Source organism: Perna viridis, chromosome 6 (genome assembly GCF_037379345.1).
Source record: "Perna viridis isolate PV_CMFRI_1.1 ecotype Kerala chromosome 6, ASM3737934v1, whole genome shotgun sequence".
Classification (NCBI taxonomy): Eukaryota; Metazoa; Mollusca; class Bivalvia; order Mytilida; family Mytilidae; genus Perna; species Perna viridis.
The window spans coordinates 24,608,130-24,632,047 of record NC_142450.1 but is presented as its reverse complement, the minus strand read 5'-3'; the positions used below and the strand labels follow the sequence as shown (position 1 = coordinate 24,632,047).

General features: G+C 32.2%; 2 protein-coding genes across 2 annotated transcripts; both read left to right on the top strand.

Moving 5' to 3' along the window:
* Positions 1-21: 21 nt before the first annotated feature.
* LOC148614199 (tumor susceptibility gene 101 protein-like) lies at positions 22-17,350 on the top strand. Its single transcript, XM_088588115.1, has 11 exons — positions 22-306; positions 5,630-5,714; positions 6,400-6,465; positions 8,100-8,263; positions 8,676-8,814; positions 9,441-9,683; positions 9,970-10,097; positions 10,889-10,981; positions 12,279-12,412; positions 13,267-13,369; positions 13,733-17,350. The coding sequence occupies exons 1-11, from the start codon at positions 265-267 to the stop codon at positions 13,820-13,822; spliced, it is 1,287 nt and encodes a 428-aa protein (XP_088444241.1). The 5' UTR covers positions 22-264; the 3' UTR covers positions 13,823-17,350.
* A 1,361-nt stretch (positions 17,351-18,711) lies between these two features.
* On the top strand, positions 18,712-20,258 carry LOC148614198 (caveolin-2-like). The gene is made up of 2 exons (XM_088588117.1): positions 18,712-18,971; positions 19,606-20,258. Exons 1-2 carry the CDS (start codon positions 18,849-18,851, stop codon positions 20,125-20,127), a joined length of 645 nt encoding a protein of 214 aa, XP_088444243.1. The 5' UTR covers positions 18,712-18,848; the 3' UTR covers positions 20,128-20,258.
* The last annotated feature ends 3,660 nt before the right edge of the window (positions 20,259-23,918 follow it).

The window sequence follows — 23,918 nt, the reverse complement described above, 5'->3', positions numbered from 1 at the left end:
ATGCATAACAAACTGAAGACCAATTTTGACAAAATCTCGGTCTTTGACAGTTGACGAATCCTTTTGGGGCCCTCTGATGACAAAGTTTTGACTGAACATTGCAAATACTCTTTCTATTTATTGTATGATTGGTGTAATTAATAATTGACAAAGATGATACAGGTGTAAAGTATCACAGTAATGCTGAAAATCGAGTAATGTGATCGACATACTGTAGACATTTTAGTATTTTTACCAAACGAAAACAAAATCCAGATCTGAATCATGGCAAGCAACGAACAACTATTAAAGTCTTATTTAAACAAGGTAATACTTAAAATACTAACAATTAAGCATTTTTTCCCATACAAACAGCAAATTCCCTATTACAGTAAGTGTTTGTAGTCCAGATTTGATTGATATTGCGTGATAGGGTTGCTGAGATTCCGCATACTACATGTATACATGTTAAAACGATTCCAAATCAGGGAGTGTAATATAAAGTCCCTGTCCAAATATACATTTGTACATGGTAATGCTCATTGCTGGACTATTTATAGACAAAAAAATTTCCAGTGTGGTGTATTCGTTTTCAACAAATGGTCTGCATTTCAATGGGAACGAATTGTGCCCCTGTACTCCCTGACCCATTCCCTCACTCTTATGAGGCTGTCTTTAAAGCTAATCTGATCCAAATGAAGGAACATCGTTTAGCAAGAACCTTTGATCTCAGTTTCTGCTAAAATTATGTTCATGTATATACATGTAGATGACATAACCTAGTTTTGGGATTTTTTTACATCACATCTACCAAAAAGAACTTGAGATAAAGGACATTACAGACATAATCAGTGCCCATGAAGTCAGCCTCATATCTTAATCAACACTTAGAGATCAATGGTAAAGGAACACTCATGCCAAAACAATGACAAACATGATGACTTCTCATTCCTTATGGTTAATTTTCCTTTCATCTTTAGCAATATCATTAAGCTCCAGGGTATTGAGATTTTATATCACCACTCCTACATTATGCCTGAGCTTGCTCTAAGAATGCAAGTTTTTTGTACCATGCTCGACTTTTTACGATGAGGCCTCTGAAACAAGGTTATGCTGCTACAAGATTGTCATCACTTTACTTCAAAAGTTTTATGCCGATTAAGGTTGTCATTATTGGTGGAGCAATGATCCACCGATGTATCAGTGCATCACAATCTTTTTGGTTATGATCCACAAATCAATACCAGGGCCATTTTTATGATTCAAAACCGATGCTTCACTTAGCTTAATACTAAAGGCGAAAATGATTTAATGACCTCTTAAATTTTGATTCTCAATTACAAAGTGATCAATTTATCTGCTGTTTTAAACACTGTCAAAGGTCATAGTTGAATCACGTCAGTAATGTTCCTTAGTTTCTTATTATAAAGAACTAATATTGTTGACGTCAACTTTTGTAAAGTCATATCAAGAACTTGAATACAGTGAACAAACACGTCTGCTTCTTACTATTTATTTACCAATGAAGCACTAACCCTGAAACACTCTTCACAACAAACACTTTCAATTTGGTGAAAGTGTGATTGTGCTAGTCAAAAATTATTTCATATAATACAAACGAGACATATATATATATATATACACACACACACACACACACACACACACACACGTATATATACAAACGTCTCAGAATGTGACGACTCTATTCACTACACTGCTCCATCGGATCAAATTGATACAGGGAAGATACATGTATGTAAACGTATAGAAAGGTCTGAAAAATTCCCAACGATGTTAAAACTGTCAAATTTGCATATCAGATTGTGGCAAAGTGGAATTGTTACAGGCGTAGTCATCATAAACTTGTGAATTCATCAGTACCATGAGAATTGATTTGTTCTCGGTGGCATAGTTTTCTTTTCCTCTTTCATTTACCCCTACCTGACATTTTATAAAAATGTTTAATAAGCAACTTGGCAGGTGTTTCTAGAAAAGCAAAAGACACCTACCCTACTGGTGCACCTGGTCTATACTCCCAGCTTTTGAAGGAGCCAGAGTTTCTCTTTTGCTTTTGTTTCTGTGTATACATGTGTTATTTTGGTTATACCAGTGCTTGCCTTTAGCCATTAGCCCAAACCCGGGGTTAGTATTAATGATTCAGGCTAGTAAAATGATGTGTACATGTATTGTTTTGGGCTAGTTGAATCCTGCAGTCCCGTATTATTCAGGCTAATCGTTGATAATTTTAAAGGAAAGGACTGATATAGTCATTTCATGTTTGTTGTGTGTGTCAGTTTTTACTGTCTTGTCTTTATCCTTGGATCATATGCTTTTGATTTCTGCTTGAAACCTGGTTCACTTGATTACTCTTGCAGTAGTATTATATTTGGTATCATTGTTGTCATTCATGACTGTCTGTAGATATTTGGTGTCCAGACAATAACTTAAGGGTGCACTATACAGTTACATTATGGCGCACTGTTTTACACACCAAGTTACCCTGGTCAAATTTTGTAAAACTTAAAATTAAAAGTTGAAATTTGGTGGATATATTGTTTAAATATAGTTAAGCATTTATACATAGACAGATGTAATATATGTAATGGTAAATAGGTGTAATTTAACAGAAGAATGGTGTCCGGAATGTTTCAGTCCCCTGCCGTATTAGGTTCTCTCCTCCGCATTAGATGGCTGATTTCAAAATACCTTATTTCACACGAACTTTGGAACTAAAATTGTGAGAGAATGAATCAAAAAGAGTCTTATTATTTTTACCCTTTTTCCAACTACTCCATGCATGCTTTCATCCTGTGGTAGTGTCTAAGTGCCTGATATTTTATAAAACATAGTTACTGGCTGTTAGTTTTGGAAAGGCACCCCTGATTTTGTACTTAAACTCAGTAATATTTTTTTTCAGTATGTTACCATGGCTACTGGATTTTATAAAAATAATCACTAAATTACTTATAAATGACTTGAACCTCCACACACCAAGGATTTAAAAGATATGGACTTTTTTAAGACAAAACACTAGAAATTTCTGTGCGGACTGCCTCAAAACAGCTTTATTTCAACAAAATGAGACCAAATATTCAGAAATGACCTACCTGTATTGTACTACTTTAAGGATGAGTGTACAGATATGCCACAAACATGACAACCTTCCATACCACAAAAGGAAGGTTGTTTATATTTAGGGTTGTGACTTGAAGCTGTAGGATTGAGGGGTCAGAAACAAGCATTCTTATGATGTCCAGACAATTACATTGTGCTTGACTTTAAGTGAACTGGTGTGCCTGAAGTAATGTGCCATTCCAAGGGGCTGCTCTGACTTCAAAAATTCTGTCACCAGAAATTTTTTTTCAGCTGCCAATGGTTGTTGCTGATAAGTTAATTTTTGGAAATCAGACTGAGAGCCTACATAGTGGCCAGAAGTGATCCTTTTTATACAATAACAAAACCTTTGCAGTTGTACATGTATATTATGTATTGGTATAGCACTGTCGTCGTCATCATCTGTGTCGTTATTGTTCGTAGATACTTGGTTTTCATGAGATAACTTTAGTTGTGGTTGACCAATTGTTGTGAAACTTTGATATGATTTGACTAGCTCCTACAGTGTATTTAATTTGGAGTTTGTGGCCCCGTCTGTTTTTTGAAAGAGAGGCCAAAAAGGGTAAAAAAATAAGCGTTTTGTAAAAACCCTATTTAGAATGTTTGTTTTTCTTCCAAATTTGATAATTCATTTTTGTTGTGTTCCTTATTTAATTCTGGTGTACAAATGTGTCCGCAGATTTGATGTGTTTTGGACAGTTTTTGAGTAATAAGGGGTCAAAGGTTAAATTTCTGGTCCAATTTCAATTTTTTTTATTGGATTCCTTATGAAAATTCCTGCCTGCATTTTTCAATCAGATTTTAGATATCTCTTTTGGTTTTCAAGTTATAAAATGTATAAGGGATCAAAGGGAGGAACCACACCCCAAAAAAATTGACTTCTAAGTTTTGGTCTGATTTCAATATTTTATTATTGAATTTCTTATGAAAATCCCTACCTGCATTTTTCAGTCAGATTTCTCATGGTTTTCGAGTTATGAAATGTATAAGGAGTCAAATGGGCCACACCCTAAAAAAATTGACATCTTTATTTTTAGTCTAATTTTAATTTTTTTTGGGGGTGATTCCTTATGAAAATCCCTTCCTACATTTTCTATTTCAAATATCTCTGGTGGTTTTCCAGTTAAAAGAGGTCAATGGGACAACACCCCAAAAAATCAACTTTTTAATTTTTGGTCTGATTTTGAAAATTTGTATTGAATCAATTTTGAATTTTGAGCTATATAGTGAACAAAACAGTTGTTGTGTCCACAGTGAGTTGTGAATTCTTTTGCTTAAGTGTCAAAACTAATATTGTGTCTACATTTGCCCCAACTGTTCAGGTTTCAACCACTGTAATCGTATCATGCTGTGCTCTGTGAAGTTTTTAATTTTAAAACAGAGCAGGAAGTCTGTTGATGAAAATGTTCATTCATGACATATATGTTCCCCACAAACAGTTTTAAAAGGTCTGTTGTGCTTGCATAGAGCCACATATATGGGGCCAGAGTTGTGTTTACCTTTGACCAAATGTTATGAGTTTTGATTGGCTCAATAATACATGTATACTGATTGACACCTCCCATGAAAATTTACTGAAATGGGGTGACTAATTAAATGATTTGATATGAATTATTGTCTACGTACCTTTATTTGGCTAAAGTCATAAATTAGATAAGGTGAATCAATTTGTCCATAGCTGAGACCAGACCAGGTGTTACTTTCGCTTGATGGGACAGGATGCCATGTTGATAACATACTTCCTGTCAATTTTAATATACAAAACCTAGGTGCCAAAAAATAGCCAGTTGGTTATAGTTTATTTTTGTCACCAGTTCAAATAAAAAATTGCTAATTGTGATTTTGGCGAAGCCCAATGCAATCCCTGCATTCCACCTAAGGAATGCTGGAAATGTATGAGTGGCAAAAAAGAAAAAGAGCCAGAAACAAACACTGTCATGATTACTGGACCATACCAGTACAGTGCATTGTTAGATTAGTACAAGACATACAGAACTGTTTCAAATTTGAATGATTTGTCAATACATGCCGAAACTGTCTTGATTTGACCTCTGTGGTTTTATCAAGATGTGCCTTGCAAAGCCTTTTCGTTTAGTTACAGTGTATGGTTCTTCTTGTTTTTGGAAATGGTTTCTGACTTGTCTATTTATTTGTTATTTAGATATACATGTAGATTAGTTTCCAATTAAGATTGAATTTTGGTACAAGCAGATTATATTTGGACAGAGTTATGACCCTTTCATTTTACATTGTATTTTTTTTTCTGCTGGGGCTTTAAATGTATTGCTCTTAACTATACACTGAATATCTTGTTAATATCAAGTATCAAATTATGAAAGAAATATCAATAATTGGTTTCTACCATATATTGTTAGCATATAATTATAAACTAGCCATTGTTAGTTTGTATTATACATGTAAGTATCTTTTATACATGTATTTCTATTTGCGTCGTAAATTTTATGTAAATGTACCATTTCACCGACTTCATCATGCTTTTATTAAGAAATATTTCAATTTTTATTCTGTTTAGTACAAGTACTCTGACATTGCCAAAAGGGATATCATGGGAGTGTTTTCACAGTACAAAGATTTGAGACCAACTCATGGCCCATTTAGTATGTATATTATACATTGTGTATTGTTCTTGCGTACTTCAGTAACACATTTTGTAAACCAGTTTATTTGAAATAATTTTGCATGCATGCAAAAAACTGCATTGATAAATATCAGTGAAAAATTTCTTCATTTTTTGTTACTGAAGTCTTTCAATGTCTTTCATGAAATCAGTGACCTATAAAATTAAGTTGTATGCCATTTGTGGAAGAGAGAATGTAAGTACCGAAATAAATATAGCTGTTAAATTGGAACTTATATACTGAAACCATGAAATGTCAGGTGGTTTACATTATCTTTAGAAAAAACAACACTTATTATCAGTATGTACAAAGGAATGCAAGTTTATTAGACCATGTACAATATGTAGTTTGAATGCTGTACATGTAGTTTGAAAGAATTTAAAAAATGGAGGAAATGCATGTTATTGTTAATTATTTGAAATATGTAAATGTATATTTAGGATATCTAAAACATGTATGAAAGTTTCAAGCAAACTTGATATTACTGGGCCTATTTAAATATGTGTAATTACAGCAACTCCTCCAACTTCATGTCCTTACTCTGACATTATGAAAACACACATGTATTCATAATGTCTTGAAACAACCATAAGAAAAATTGTTACTACCATACCATATGCACATGTAAAATGCAGATTTTAATAGATCTATATTCTTATTTTAGTTTTTAATGATGGTTCACAAAAGGAGCTGGTAAACTTAGATGGAACAATACCTGTTAATTATAAAGGTGAGATTCAATGTAGAATACTATAGTAGAAATATTAATTAGACAGTACTAATTTTGTCAGGTTTGATAGGTACCTACCGATAAAGTACAATTAATGTAGCAAAGCACAATTAATGTAGCAAGCACAATTAATGTAGCCGGCATTCACCATTTCTGTCCTCTGCCTTATACACAAGCAGGGAATAGTATAATTCAGCATTTTGTGCTTTGGTTTGTCTGTCCCTTCATTCTGAAACTTTAATAGTATTGGACCATTGTTTTTGTAAGCCTTTATGGATGTCATTGACACTTACTCAGGTGAAGGGATATGGGTGAGGAAGACTCCTATTTATTTGTGGGCAGTATGTAAATATCAAGTTCACACATATTTTGTAAAGTATGATTTTTCAGCAAAAAATTTATTTTTTATACATATAAATATAACTTTTTTAAGCATTTAAATGGTCATCAATGAAACTTGTACAGATGAAGGGTTTAGGGGTAAGAAATTGTGGTCAGTAGGTCAAAGGTCAAGGTTACACAACCTATATGAAATTTTTTGGGGGGTTTCAAGGCAAGGAACTTAAGCCATACTATTATTGCAGATGATTTTGTCTTGATCATGAAAAAATATACACATATATTTAATTAAAATGTATTTTCTTGGGATTATCAACTTCATTAGTGAATTTCTCAGTTCTGTTGTCACATTGGCGTTAATGTTTTTAGTTAGAATATCATAACACTTCTGTATCTGTTCTTCTTTACAAAATTCTGTCCTTTTATTTAAAGGGAAAGACCACCTTTACATTAAGTTCGGCTCTTATGATAAATCATACCCACGTAAACAAAAATAAATAACCTTTAATGCAAAATTTGCCTTTATAAAATGCTCAAGGCTATGCAAAGTTCGAAATCCTTGAAATATAAGTGGATAGCCATCTTGCAGAACTCTCCTATCTGAAGGAAGATCATAGCCAGATTTTATTGATTTTTACCAATAGCTTCCGATTTGCTTGTTGGTTTGGTACTGATACAAGTACTGCAAATAATATGTAAACAAAGAATATTCCGTAAATATTTCTACGATCATATTTATCTAATCACCAAAACACGATGACTTGTCAAGCTTACGATTGCACGAATGATAAAAGAGAAATGTTCTATAATTTTTTTTTTTACCAGCAACACGAACATTCTTCGGAAGTAGCCATAAGATTTTCCTTACAAATACTAGTCATCTGGCTGCAAATCCCGGTGTTCGTCAATGATGTCGAAATTATAGGGGAAACGTCCCAAATTTGTGATTTCTTCGGATGTCGTAATCAATTACCTATTTACTTTCACTTTACAAACCGACTTCGTGACGTCACAGTTCAACCGATTATGGTGGTGCTCATAGGCGCAGGAAATTCAAATTTCTTAATTATAAATCTCGATTAATTAATTAAGAAAAGGAAGTTATTTTGTTTCAATTTAATTTTCATGAATATTTAACAGATTAGGTTCGATATTTATGACTTGCACAATAACATGGTCTTCTCCTTTAACACATTCTACATTGATCACTCTTTGTTGATTTGGAAGACTTTTTAGTAAATTTGTACTTAATTAGTTTATGTTTTTTGCATAAATATATTTTTGTTTTAATTCAGGAAATATATATAACATACCAATCTGTATCTACATACTGGACACCCATCCATACAATCCTCCTATAGTGTATGTTAAACCTACCGCTCAAATGCAGATTAAACAGGGAACCAATGTAGATGCTAATGGCAAAGTAGATTTACCTTATCTGAGAGACTGGAGATACGTAAGTTGTAAGAGGTTGTACATGTCTAATTCTGCTGTTTATGGTAGAAATTCCTTTTTTTTTTAAAAATAGAATGTGCATACTTTAATTGAAAAAGATGGGTGTTTTTGAAATTGAATTCCTTTGCAAGGAACAGCCCTTTTTTCTTACTGGCTAAAGAAATGGTCCATTAATACTCAACATGTTTTTTTTTGTTATCTTTCTGTTAAAAAAATCTAACTAGCAAATTTCAGACTTAAAAAATATCAGACATATACTTTCATACAGTGTAGATCTAAAGGGAAGGCCAGAAAATGACATACATGTACTTATTGATATAAAATTCTTTCTAATTTAGGGATATAAATTATTAATAGGAAGATTATTGTTTAAGTTTTTGATGTTTAAGATCATGATATTTTTTTTTTTTTAGCCTCAATCAGATTTACTGGGATTAATACAGATTTTAGTGATAGTGTTTAGTGAAGAACCCCCTGTTTTCTCCAAGTCAGCAGGACAACAAGCTAGACCCCCTCCTTATGCTTCTGGACAAACACCGTATCCTGCACAAGGTTTGTTTTCATATTCATGTACATAATATGACTGTAACTTAAGCTGCATTGGTTTCATGGATTCAGAAACTTCTTTAGCTCCTAATGAAGCTGTCTATACCTTTGATCACAAATATTTTAAGGTTAGGTTTTGAACGTGCTATGTATATTTACTATTTTTAACTATTTTTAATTTTGCAATATTGATTCTTACACCTTTCTGTTGAAATTTTCATTCGATTTGTGTTTTAACCAGACTATGAAAACCTATGAAAGGATGTTCCCTGTAAACAATTGTACTTTCTCAGTATGGCTATATTCTACATTACCAGTCCCTAGCAGTTGTATTATGACTTTATATTAATAATATAAATTTATGCTTTACCTATGAAGGACTGAGCTATTTGCTCTCAAATAACCTTCAACTTCTTTGATAATACACAGCTATATTATTATAAAGCTGTTGTCTCCATCAATGGGAATGTAATAGACTTTTTATATGGCATGTCCTGTGTCCGCATTAAAAGCTGCAAATGTCATTTCCGACAACGATTTTGTTAGCCATTCATGTCTCAGAGCATCTACATAAATTATATGTCGCTTATGCTTCATTTATATTATTTGTAACCTTCCATTTGTACTGATAGGTGGATTTCCAATGCCACAACCTTACTCAAACTATCCTAGCAGTGGACCAGGGTATCCACAGAACAGTGGTTTTGGTGGAGGTTATCCCCAATATCCAAGTCAACAAGGCTATCCTAGTGGGGGTAACACAGGATTTGCAGGGTACCCCTCTGGTCCTGCCAGTGGATTCCCTAGTACACAGGGATATCCTGCTACTTCTACATCATACCCTAATTATAGTAGTGGGGTAACCACAGAATCAAGTTAGTATGAGAATTTATAAATGAAAAACTAAAATATTAATGCTGACAAACTTAAGTCCTAATATAATCCAATCTACATCTGCTTTAAGAGTGTTAAGACAATGCAGTAATTTAGCTAGACATGTTTCAGAACATTTGCCTATTTTTATTTTAAAATGTCATGAACAATTTTACAAGATTTACTTAATGATTAATTTAAAATGGTCAGGAAAAAAATTGAATATTGCATGTTCTTCTCCAAATTTTACATGATGTTTAACCTACATTGTATATTTAATTGTTTCAGCGACCACAGCAGCCAATAGACCTGGCAGTAATATGACGGTTACAGAAGAACATCTTAGGATGTCTTTATTGTCTGCTGTAGAAGATAAGATGAAAAGGAGACTGAGAGAGATATTCGAACAGGCTCAAGTATTTATTTTCTTATATTTGGTAAAAAAAATACAACGTAGTTAATTTTATACATGGACTTGCTTATAAGAAAATACATTACTCTCAAAAACATACATGTACATGTAATACCATTCTAAACAAATATTATAGTGCTTTGATGAGTTTGATAATATTGTGTTAATTCCAACACTAAATTGCCTATTTATAGACCTGTTCAAACCTTAAAATATAAATGAAATTCATCATCCTCCCTAAACTTGCAGAATTTAGGTGATTAATGTGATAAAACAAATTTTTTATTACATATGTTTTGGTGGGGTTATCTAATGTGTTGATTAATTAATTTGGCTCAAAAGCCTTGAATGCATGAAGATTCTCTCTCTAAAGTCACAATCTGTTGATTATTTGATTGTATAAAATTTTATTTTGTGTGCCGTGCTGTGTGATAAACCAACTTATTTTTGTTGATACCACTTCTTTACTTCATATTTCTATGGTGTCATACTAAGTTTCTAGTGTCTTGGCTGTGTTTTTGTGTCATTTTTGAATATTTGAAAAATGGAAGAGGGATTTCAATAGCAATGGTTAGAATCATTTATTTTTCTCAATTGTGTTGTCTGCGAAATTAGTGAAAAAACATCTTTGAAGGAGATGTAACCTGTTGAAGTTTAATTGTTCGTTGCTTGACTTTTGGTGGATGACTTTCTCATTTGCAATCATACCACATCTCCTATTTTCATATCTTTGAAAGAATTTATATTGCCAACAGCGTATGTTGTTTGGTTACATAGTAACTGGTATTATTTCAGGCAGAAATGAATGTACTTTACAAAACCCAGTCAGACCTAGTCACAGGTAAAGGAAAACTAGAACAAATATACAAAGATCTGGAACAGGAAAAGGTTTGTGTTTCACAGGAAAAATTATTTCACATGATTTTCACATGAATTTCACATGATATGCACCTGAATTGAGCAAATAAACTTCGTGATAAAATTCACGTTAAATTCCGGTGAATCAAGTCTTTACATGAAATTCACGTGAATTGATAAAATGAAAGTCGTGTTAAGTGAATTTCATGTGAAAATCACATTAATTTCAATGTGAAGCTCGATTAACATGAACTTTACATGAAAAATATTTGCCTGTATTCCTTAATAAATTCATGCCTTTCTTTATCAAAGAGTATTTTAGGAAATTGGATAAGATTAAGGAAGTCATATAGTTAAAAATTCACCTACATTAGTTGGGCTTCTTTGTTTATGTGGATTCATTGTACAACTGTTAACTGTGAAATTTTCACAGCAATATGATTTTCGCTTTTTTGCAGTAAGACTTGTAATGCAAAAATTAAACATTCTTGAATAACCTCTTCATGGAACATTCACTTTAAGAATTGATCATGATTTTAAAACTGAGTGAAAGTAGATTGATCGTCAAAATCAGTGAAAAAAGACGGCATAAAATATTTCCAGTTTACAGTAATTAATAATATAAGTAAAAAGTGAAATGATGATACAAAATTTAGATCACTATCCCCAAAGAAATTTGTAAAAGATTTAATAATGGACTAGAAACCCTATGAACATCAAACATAATCTTGTTGCTTTTCTTGCTATGGTGGGAACATAGATGCCCTACTGAAAACATTTACTTTGTCCTTGTTTAACATTCAAAATACTGTAGAGTCTATTCTGAGTAACCAATTTTTTGGATACTTGTATGACAGTATCAAATTATAGAGAGATTGTTACAGTGAGTAATATAGTTAATTTCATGGAATAGACTGGTCTTTTCTTGATTGAATGACTATTACTAGATGAAGTAAGTAGTTAACTGTACAATTGACAACGAAATTTAAACTATCTATTATTCCATAGATATTTAAATCTGTGTCTGATAGAAAGTTTAAATCTCATTGTCAGTTGTCTAGTGAGTTATCTATTTACAACATTTCATCAGGTTGAAGTCATTCAATCCAGGGAAGACGACCTCTATTACCTGAAGTTCTTTACTTAGTATGTTACTCGCTGTAATCATACATGTATATGATCAAAGGATTCCTCCCTTCTTAAAATGCTGTGCATCAATATTTTTTTTTGAAATACCCTGAATATGTACATATACATATAAAGGTACTTTCTAAATATAGTGAATAAAAAGCAATAAAGTTAAGTCAATTCTATTGTTTCTTTTCAGGAAGAAATTGAGAGTAATATAAAGCTCTTAAAAGACAAAGATAAAGAGTTAAAGGAAGCTTTACAAAAGGCTGAGAACCAGGACAAGTTAGATATAGATGAAGCAGTGATAACTACAGCACCACTATATAGACAGTAAGCTATAAGTTCAATGCTTTAAATGCTTTGATTTTTATACTTCCTGCAAAGAGGTATAAAGTGATCATGGTAATTGTCTGCTTACACCTTATTTATTTGTTTTTAGGGATTACCACATATAAAAATTCAAAGGTTGGGCAAATCATCCTATGTTCCATGTTCATAGTCCTCGAAATATCTAATCAAAGTTTTTTGTACATTTTAAAGGTCTGTAAATCTGATTTTATGGTCTTAGCTTATATTTTGCTTCATAAGAAAAAAAATGTAATTTCCTTCTCAATATTTACATGTATTTGTTTACAAATATAATTTTTCCGAAAATCTATGGGTGGAGCTAAAAATTCAATGGTGGGGCAGCCTTTGGTGAACCCTGAGTTTTCTCGGGAACTACTTATCACAGCCACTTGATAAAATGACTCTATCTTTAGATATTCATGCCATATTATGGGACTTAATATTAGACTGAAGTGACATCAACTTCATGTTTGACAATTTTGTTTTAATTTTTACCATGGGGAATGGTGGGAGGGGGCATCCATTAATGAGCTTTGCTCACAGTTTTTCTACTTTTTTATGGCATCTAAATGTTCCCTACTTATATATTATTTTAAGTAGTGAGAGTATGGTTTAACTTCAATTTGATCAATTAAGACTGTCGGGATCTTCAATACATCACTCTTGAAGGATGATAAGTTGGGGAGGTAGATAAATATACCATAATTATAGTTTCTCTGTCAGTCAGTTGATGGATTTTACATCGTTGACAGTATGACTTGAAGTTTATGAGGTTTTGACATGGTTGAAAAAATGCATAAAGATAAATCTGTATGGATATCTTACTTTATTTGCAGGTTACTGAACTCTTTTGCTGAAGAGCAAGCTTTAGAAGATGCTATATACTATTTAGGTGAAGCACTTCGGAAAAATGTTATCACTTCTGATGTATTTCTTAAGGTAAAACTAGAGTTTCATATTTGTAAACATATCTGCAGTTTGGTAATGAAATAAGATGACTTTTTGTCTTTGACTTGATCAATTACATCTAAAAACATTAATAGGAAATTTGGATTATCGTATCTGATCAAATATTGTACGAAAAACTTTATTTATGGTTAAGATTTTGGAGTCACAATCATAATATATAATTTCTGATTAATCATTAATTTTGCATTAGTGACCCCATAAAACCCTACTTCCAAATTGTATTTACCATACTGGCAGAAATTTACCATACTGGCAGAAATTTACCATACTGGCAGAAATTTAGAATAAAATAAGTAATATTTGATTAAAACTTATTGGTTTTGTTATTTTCAGCAAGTAAGAGAATTATCGAGAAAACAGTTTACGTTGCGGGCTATTATACAGAAATGTCGTGAGAAAGCAGGTCTTCCCCCTTTAGCCTGATAATAAACTATTTTTACCATAGTTATAATGTATATAATATTAAGTTAAATGTTCATTCTGTTTTGAAGATATGAAGATAGTCACATGGAGTGCAATTTGTGAATTAAAATAACAGTTCAGTACTGTCATTGTAAAATATGTATTTCAAAGAGGTTTTAAGTTAGAAGTTGATGCCTTTATCAGTACATTACACTTGATACAAAATGATTTTCACAAGCAATTTGTTTTTGCTAATTTTTCAAAACAAAATACTGAAATACCAGTATTTCTTTTTTTTAACAGATGTTAGGCCCAATGTAATGTGTGAAAATTAGCAGTAGTAGAAAATTAATTGGTATTGTGGGATGCAAAAATAAGTTGGTTTACTGTATACATTTTTGTTGTAATAAACCTCTGAAAATTCAAAGCAAAATTCAGTATGTGTAGTTCGTTTGGATCAGACCTGATTCTCATCTGATTTGGAATTGGAACTCCGTTTTCTTGAAATTTAGGTTTTACCTTAATCGTTCTTTTCTTTACTTCATATTAACTTCTGATTCTGTCAATTTTCACTTTGCTAATTGACATTGTGAAAGCCGGTCTGAAATTTTATCATGCACTTACACATGTTTAACTGCAAGGGAGTATCAGAAAGGATCATGATTATATCAACAGAAATAAGTTTCTTGTAATTTCAGTTATTGTAAGCTAGTACCAAATTCCTTGTCAAATATTATGTTGCTTCTAGATATTTCAGGAAGTGAGCTGTCAATAAATTTATTTATATTTTTGTTGTTGTTCAAATTACAGTAGTACGAAAAACAAAGACAACTTTTTGAATTGTCTGCTTGTAACTTTACCATTTCACATTATTTTATGGTTTTTTGAGTGTCTTATGAATTTTTTTTCAAGGGTACTGTTTGTCAAAAGTTAAAGCACTTGCTTTAAAGACCTATTATGTTAAATTTATGTGTATGTTAGTGTTCCTATGTCAGAAAACATAGTTACAATTGAATATATTGTATATCATTTCATAATGTATGCTTCCACTGCACAGAAAAGGTTAGCTTGAAAATTATTGTAATAAATTTTTTCTTGATATATGTGGCATTTTTTTCTTCAGAGAACCAGCTGTAAATATTAATTGTCAATAACCTTTTCATTAAAGTCAGTTGTTTTGTTTCCAATGACTTTTTTTATAGATATATCTATTGTGTGATACCAGTATAATTGTTATACTGAGTTTGAAATATGTTGTCTATGGCAATGAAGTACTGATCATTTTATGTAGAATTATGAGTGGTTAATTTATAATTGCCTACATTGGGCATGACAAAATAAAAATCTGGTCCTTTATATGCTTCAAATAGAAAGTTATAAAATGTTATCCTTGATTATTTCTTTCGATTTGAAGGTTTCTACTAGTGCTTCAGAAAAAATGGTAAAGGTGGATCATACCAAATATAAATAGCAGACAGAAATCAGGAGGTCCATTTGATTCTGTTTCATATTTGGACAAAAATGAAAATGGTCCAAATTTTCAATTTTTATTACATTATTGTACTTTTATTATCCATTCTGGTATTCATATCACATGAAACATGTACAAGTAAATAGGTATAAAAAGAGTCTCAGCTTTTTCACTATACTGACATTACTTTGGTAGTGTCTCATCCTTCAAAGAATCATTTTGTTTCAAATGATCTTGCAGTCTAGCCATATTGTATGTTCTTTTCATCAATCTAATTAAAAATAGACCTATCAGTTGTTCCATTCAGTCACAGCAGGTAGGATCTAACGACACTCCATTCTACTTTCTGTTTTGATGGCCTTTTCAGAATCCTTGAGGTTTTCCCTTTGAATAAGGCTTTCTAAGTCATGAAAGATGAATTCTGATAGGCTGATTAGAAAGGTCATCATAGGCTGATTAGAAAGGTCATCAGAACAGGAAGTAGAATGAAGTGTTGTTAGATCTTACATGCAATGATTGAACGGAACTATATATAGGCCCAATTTTAATTAGATTATTTCTTCATTCATTGAAAATAAGTTTCATTTTAGTTAAATAAAATATGTTCTTTGTCATTTTCTTGTACCACTAATGATGTTTTCTTTCTTATGTTTGCAGGATAATTTGATCTTTGTTAATAATAAACAGTCCTTATCATTGAACATCATTGTAATCCAATAATTGTTATGATTGCATCATATAAACTGTATTAATTGATTGTATTTGATATTTGATACTTTTTTATGATAGCTTTCTCTACTTCTTAGATAAGTCCCTAAAGACAATACTTGTAAGTAGGCCAAATTAAAAAAAATCTTGGTTCTGAGGCCCTAACCTGTCTCTTTATGGTTGCAATAGAAATAGGATAAAATCTCCGAAACACCTCCTTTAGCATTTTTTCTGGCTTTGAGCAATGTGAAAAATGGCCTCATTACTTTTTTGGAGGGGGAGGGGAGAGTATACATGCTCTTTCATTGGTTTTCATGTAAACAGTATGGCAACAACAAATAAAAAGCAAGTTTGAATAGTCTTATTCTTACACTTTAGACATTCCTATGGTTTATCTGGGTAAATATTTGTTATTTTTCTGACCAAGAAATGATTGGTTTATCTGAATCTGAATTTGTCTAGAAATAAGAAGTTACACGTTTTGTGATACTGGTAAAAACAATAACAATGAAATCCTATGATTTTATTTAATTCTTTTTAATGGCTTGAATTCCATTGTATAATATGGCTTAATTAAATTTAATAATTACAATTCAATGAAGCAAAATTGTTTAGAACATTTCATTTATTGATATTTTTCGGACAGTAACAAACAATGCCATGAAGATAAATGTATAATTATTTATTTGTTTTGTATAGATGGTTCATAAGGCCATTAGGTCATGTTTTTATTTTGTTTTTGCACCTTTTTTAAATTGCTTTGCCAGTAGCAAATTGATCGTTCTTCATTTCACTGTCACTATTAGGGGACAGCCATTTTGATTCAAGGGGATGCCTTGTTGTTTTGGTTTGGACAAATTATTTATTTTTAAAAAAATGCAAATCAGAAAATTGATTTTCAAATGCTAAATGGATAGATTACCTATTTTCATTATACTGTACAGTATAATCTGGAAGCCAGATTGTTTTATGTCGTAGGTAGTGGAGACCAGAATAATTATTTCAAATTTTGCAAGGCCAAGATATTTATTTTCAGGCACGTAGCTGAGGCCAAATTTAAGTGTAGGCAAAATTACGGCAGGGGGTGTGGGGGTCCAGGGGAGCAAAGCCCCCCCCCCCGAAGCTCCGCGGAGATAGCGTTTTAGAGCATCATTTATGCCTCCTTGATGTATTTTATCTCAAAAAAAAAAAAAAAATTGGCAAAATTAAGTGCAGGCAAAAGCTTTTTTGCCTAACGGCAGCTACGCGCCTGATTTTCAGAAACTGCCAGTCCCTCCCCGTCCCTCTGAGTCAAATTGTCACCCCCTGAATGCTAAATAAAGATCATGATGAAGATGTAAAACTTGTGCAAATAAACTACAAGTATTTCATCTTTATTTGTCTGTCTTATTTATCAAATGTTCATGTCCTGAAATGCATGAATGCTCCCTATATTTAAATAGGATTTTAAAACTACAATCAATCAATCAATCATTTGTTTTGCAAATATTCAAGTAATGGATGATGCTTAATTTCAGACAAGTTATATAAATTACACATCATGTGATGTGAAAAAGAACTTTACTATATTGATGTATAGATACAAAATGCATATGTATGTTGTCAAGACACTAAATTGAAGTTTTCTGTATGGTTGGGCCCATATTGCGTAAAAAAAATTACTTCAAGTTCGATTTAATGTTGAGTATCGGCAACAATATGTAACTAGGCTTGGGTTAGGGAATCCTAGTATTGTTCTTGAAAGGCCAGAAATGATGTTTCTTCTGTTTTTTATTTAGAAATTAAATAATGGAATAATGGTGAAATAATTTAATATTAACCGTAAAAAAATAGCGATAAGTCCAAATAATGGAAGTTTTGAATAGGGGTATCCAAGGCACTTGTCTCCTTGATAGGCTGGAAATAATGAATTTTGCTGATTTGGGATTTTATATTAAATTACAGCGAATAGAAAAATTCTAATTGATGAAAAGATCCCGTATCAATTTCTACATAAATGTCAATACGAATGTTTCTATAGAAGTCAGATATGGTGATATTTGCTGTTTATGGCTTTTACCATGAAAACTGTAAGGAAGGGATGATATTAGATAATCTTTGATATGGCATTCAAAAGCATTCTTGACTTTATTGCTTATTGTTTCTTTAATGGTGATATTTTCCATGGAAGTTCGACTTTCTTCTAAAGGAATACACGTATGACTACAGTCAGTGATCACAAATGATGAGCCTTGAAGAACGATTTGTTCAAAACATAATTAATAAAACGGAAACAAACTTTAAAGAGGCTTTGGAACGACATGACAATTATTAGCTGTTGCTCTTTTAGTATAAAAATAAAAGAACATGATTGCGTTTAATTTTTATATCGAAAATCACTTAGAAATGCAATTATTAAATCTCGCCGAGAAAGCGTTTATTTTTAGATTTTTTAATAAGTGACAAGCGAACAAGTCTGCTATTTACACGTTCACTGTACATGGGTCAGCTACTTTAATTACTTACTGACGTAAAGGTTTAAACTCCTAAATGTTTCACGGTTTTAAGTCGCATAACAAACTTTTAAATGACCAAATGACCATTATTAAATAGGCATACATGCTTTAAGGATTAAAATTGGAAATACATATTACAACAAACAACTGTAAAACTGAGCAACAATGTAAACAGTGGTGTGAGGTGATCGAGAAATTTGTGAAATCACACACGACTTCTGGATTCTGATCACGTCTTTGAATGTTTGCAGATCGACATCTTGCTATAGAATGATAATAGTTCGAGGGATCTATTAAAATGGAAATTGTTCTCTGAGGGAGCATTGACCACTTTTTTGAATTTCGATTTTTTCGGTAGCAGACTTGATTTAGAATGGCGTCAAATCCAAAGGTGGGACCGTCCTCATCTCAACAGACCCAGCCCACTCAAAGGACTACTCAGCAACCCAAGGAACAGGAAGACAGGGACCCAAATCACATAAACGAGCATCTACGGGTAATTATTTAAAGCACATAGGGGACAGAGGCTTGCTCCCACCATCACATATATAGTCCTGCCGTAGTATATCGCTATTGTACATTTGCATATTGTAAACTATCAATTTTACGCAGTTACCTTTTTTAAATTAACATGTTTAGCTGATCAATTTGGCTGATAATATTTCCCGGGCTTATCCGCCCACCGTGAAAATAGCGAAAATGAGTACACCCGATAATAACTGCGTTTACACTATTTGATAGTACTAAATTAAAAAAAAATCAAATTTATCACTTTGATAATATGCATTTGATAATCTAATGACGTCCTTGTACTTACATGTAATAAGAATTCCCTGGCATTCAGCTGTAAGCAGAACAGGTACTAGGGGAAACTCTTGGAAAAAGACACCAGAAGCACGAATATAACAGGGGAAAACAAATCACTCTTAAAAGTCCAAAAATGTGCAAAAAAAAAAAATAATAATAAAGCGTAACGCAGGCATCACAATACTGACTTAAACGGGGAGAATGTTATAATCATATGTATAACAATATGTTGTTGCCGATTAGATCTATTACAATATATGTATTTGTATGTGCTAAATTATCATATAAAACAATTAAAGATAGATTCATTTTGTTAATTTCAGATAAGATATCCAGACGTGTTAGGTGAACCAGATGGAATACACTCATGTGACATTATCTGGGAATGCTCATTTATTTTGTTTTCGTGTTTTAAGAACTTGTGCTATGGATTAGTAACACTGCTGTGTGGTTTCTGGTTAGCGGCTTACTGGGGTGTTTGTTTTGGATGTATTGGTTTTCAACATATATGGATTTTTACTCCGTTTTTGAAACTTTTCGGGTTATTTTTGGACATGTTTCGTTGTTGTAGACCAGTTATAAGATGTTGCATTATACCATGCGTTGGATCATGTGGACATTTGTTTATTCTTTTTGCAAAGCCTGGGGCTGACCCTTATGCATGGGCTAAAGTTGAAGTTAAGACACCCGTGCAACGCATGAAACCTCCTCCAAAAAAAGACGAGAAAAAAGAGGATGACAAAAAATCGGTGAAAGTGATTCCTCCTCCGAATCCTGAAAATCTGTATTTAGGAAAGAAAGCTGATATGGCCAAATCTATTCAAAGACAAATGGGATTAGTATAAAAGAAATATCTTTGTTAGGAAACATTTAAAGGCTTTCAAAAAATTCCTGGTTATCATGTGATGGATATGGAAACGGTCAAAACCGTACACCTAGCTGGAAACTATTCCCGAAGAATACCCCAGTCATCACCCTTTTTGTTTTTATATGGAACTCGCTGATCAGGGAATGCTATATAGTGTTTCGTTCTATCTAGTGCTATAATAAAAGTAAATGTACTCAGATCGTGCATGTATCTTCATCAAAGCTATTGAGATTTGTGTAAACAGTGCTATAAAAAATCGTGCAATTCATTGTTGAAACTAACTAACTAACAAACAAAAGAACTAAAACAAAACAAACAAACAAACAAACGATAAAAAAAAAACCTTAACATATGTACTAAGCAAGGCCCATATAATGCATATGATGAAGACGCAGGTCCAGTGAAGTACAGTATACATTTTTAATATATTTATGCAAAGTTGAAGTAAGTATGCACTGACGATAGCTTACATTGAGCACTAAACGTTCAATAGGAAAAATTGTCAAATTGAAATTTGTTCATGATAGCTGTATAAATGCTATGCAATAAAATTGCAGTAAAATTTATATTCAGTTCTTTTTTTGGGTTACTGATACCATCCACAACATAAAGTGATGAACAATGGCCATAAGTTAAATTTTTGTGCAAATAAGGGGTTAACATTAATATTAACAACTTATTATGGCAACTGGGATTTCGACAGGCTTTCTCGTTTGTTTTTAACACGAATGATGCTAGTTAGGTCTCGACCAGTGACACGAGATAAGTTTGGTGGGTTCTAATGCATTGGTCTCTGTGTACTGTAAATATATTAATTAATGTAAGACTTCTTTAATAATAGGGATTTCAAAGTACACATTTACACACACACACAAAGGAGTTGCCTTAAACATCGACGCGTTACCCAGAGGAGATTTTTTTTTCAGAAATGTTAACGACGGCGACGACATACGTCAACGAACGTAAATGGATGTCAAAAGTTTAAATGGACATTTGGTTCAGTGAGCTAAAAAGAAAGTTTGATAAAAATGAAAAAAATCACGAACTTGAAAAAAATCGAATTTGACCTTTGACTACTATCATTAACTGGGAGATAATCAAATTAAAAGTACCGAAATAGGTCACCTGAAATTAAACTGAATTCAATCGTTTTATTGAAATTTAAGCACTAGTAAATATAAGCCGATTAAATATTTAAACTTATTCAAAATATTCCGTAGATTCAGGTCAAAGCAACATGTTAATAAAACAAGAATATGTATGATGAATATGTCAAAGGGACAACAAATGTCAGCACAAGACCACCCATTAGTCGTCAATGAACGACGAGGAAACCATCATGCACACCACAGGGCAGGCTTCAACTGGTCCCAACAAATACAGCGAAAGAGTTGGCCCTATATACACAAGAAACATAAAGATAAACTAAAGATGAAAGCAAAACAAGACAAGCAGAGGCCAGAAATACCTGCATGACTTGGTTAAAGTACTGTATACACATGTTTAATCATACACAGTATTTTTATTTTTATTTTTTCGTTGTTAATTCTGGTTAAAACTTGCACATAAACTATGCATTATAGCAGACGATAGCCTAGGTTATCCAAATTACCTCGGAAACTATGGTACGCCTTTATATTTATTCCAGTTTCTAAATACCTTATATAATTTAGTGAACATCATCTAGTTTTGATAAGATATAAAAAATGCAAGATATCTTATAAAGTGAGCTACCTTACATAGTGTTCTTTATGAATTATGAATTATTTGATATAAGATATCTCATACAGTTTAAAATATATCTCATATGATTTAAAAGATATCTTATAAATTTCACATCTTCACAGTAATTTTACAACAATTAATGATCCTTAAATTTAGGGTCGACATATATGAGTCGGAGCATGCAGGAACTGGGTCTGTTAGTATCATTTAAGCCAATGTTTACTTTTGCCAAACTTTCATAGGATATCTCAGAAACTTTATATGGCATGTTTGAAACAAAATTTTATAAGATATAAGATATCTGATAAATTTTATCAGATATCTTATAAATTAATATATATTTATTAGATATCTACCAATTAGAATAAATATAAATACGGCAATAGAAAACAAATTCTTAGAAGTTCGTCTTTTATTTGGATTGCTTCGTTAAATGTAAAATGTGTACGATTTTACTATTGTTATATCATATCCAAGGTTTGTCATACAATAATTATGTTACAACAAAACATGGTAATTTATTAGACATGAAAAGTTGTATACTGCGAAAAGACTGTTGTTTGTATTGAGTAAGTCTTTAAATTTTATTAAGCTATTTTATTTCATTAAATATATATTGATTGTAAGTTAACTTACCTTTAGTTTTTGTACTAACCTTGTTTTATCTATGATTTAATTGTTATATTTTATCTTTAGTTTTTTTATTTATTGTTTGTTGTGTCTTCCTCTGATTTTGTTAGTCATATGGTCTGTTGTATCATATTGGCTTTATTGTGATTTATATTTTTCTTTTGACAATTTATCGCCTTACCCTGAGCAGAAACTGAATGATTTACATACATACATGTTACACATTTGTTTAAAGAAGAGTACCCAAGTACTTCAGAGACGGCCACGCCAACCAATATGTCCTCATTGTACCAATACTTATGGAACAGAGAACCGCGATGGTATACCATGCATAGCCAAATAGTAAGGGCCTGCATAACTTGCATAATGTCATAGGTTTGTTTTCAAAAGTTTGTCGTACTACACAATGCACCCCGTCCCCAAATTGCAAGGAACTTAGCTTCGTTCATTGTACCAGTCTCCTGCGTATGGTATATTCGCTATTTCAAAGCTTTATACCTCTGCACTAAACTTCTTTATTTAGTACAGTGCAACAGAAATAGATTAACGAATCTGTAATGAATAGTGTTCATGCTTTATGATTTTTTCCCACTCTGTATAGGAGAGCCCATTAAGTCCACAGGGGAGGTTCCTTGCACTGGATTTTGGGTTCTTTGTTTTCGGTTAAGAGTACTAATCGTGGACTATTTACATTTAGATCTTTTTAGTTCTCAACCAGCCAGTGACAGGTTATTCCTTACACATGCATACTGCATAGTGCAATTATGCAATAATGAATTAAGAAAATCAGTTTTGCGCATGCTTTTGATTTAATACTCAGAATACACTCAAATACACGAAAAATAGACGTTTCACAATCTAGCTGCTTGTGTTGGTTATTACGGTTTCCCAAATCTACTATAGCATCACCATCAACTGTAAAAATAAAAATCGTTTTAACCATAATATCAAACAAATATATGTGCATCAAAAACAACCAAATGAAATTCCTCTTGTTCAGGTAAATTAAGTGATATCGCCGTGCTTGCGAGACCCGGAAAGGTAGTCAAGGGAGTCAACCTTCCTCCAAATTAGTAATCTGTAACCAAATCAGTGTTGTTTTACGACATTAAAGTAACCGAACATATTGTTATCCATTAGCAGTACAAACTATGATTTAGACACTGTAATATTTGAGCAAATGGGTTCTTGCATAATTACAAACTCTATATATTCCTTCATGTTTACTTTGTGTATAAAGAACAAGATCGAAAGGAAAAGTTTTCTTCCACATGCAGTGATTTATGCTGTTTGAAGTAGATCACCAAAGGAATGGTTGCGATCGTAGCAAAATCTGTTTGTAAAATGTAAACGCTCAATTACGAAAATCTTGCTATATAGTTGTGACGCGTTTTGGTGTATTGTATTGGTAAA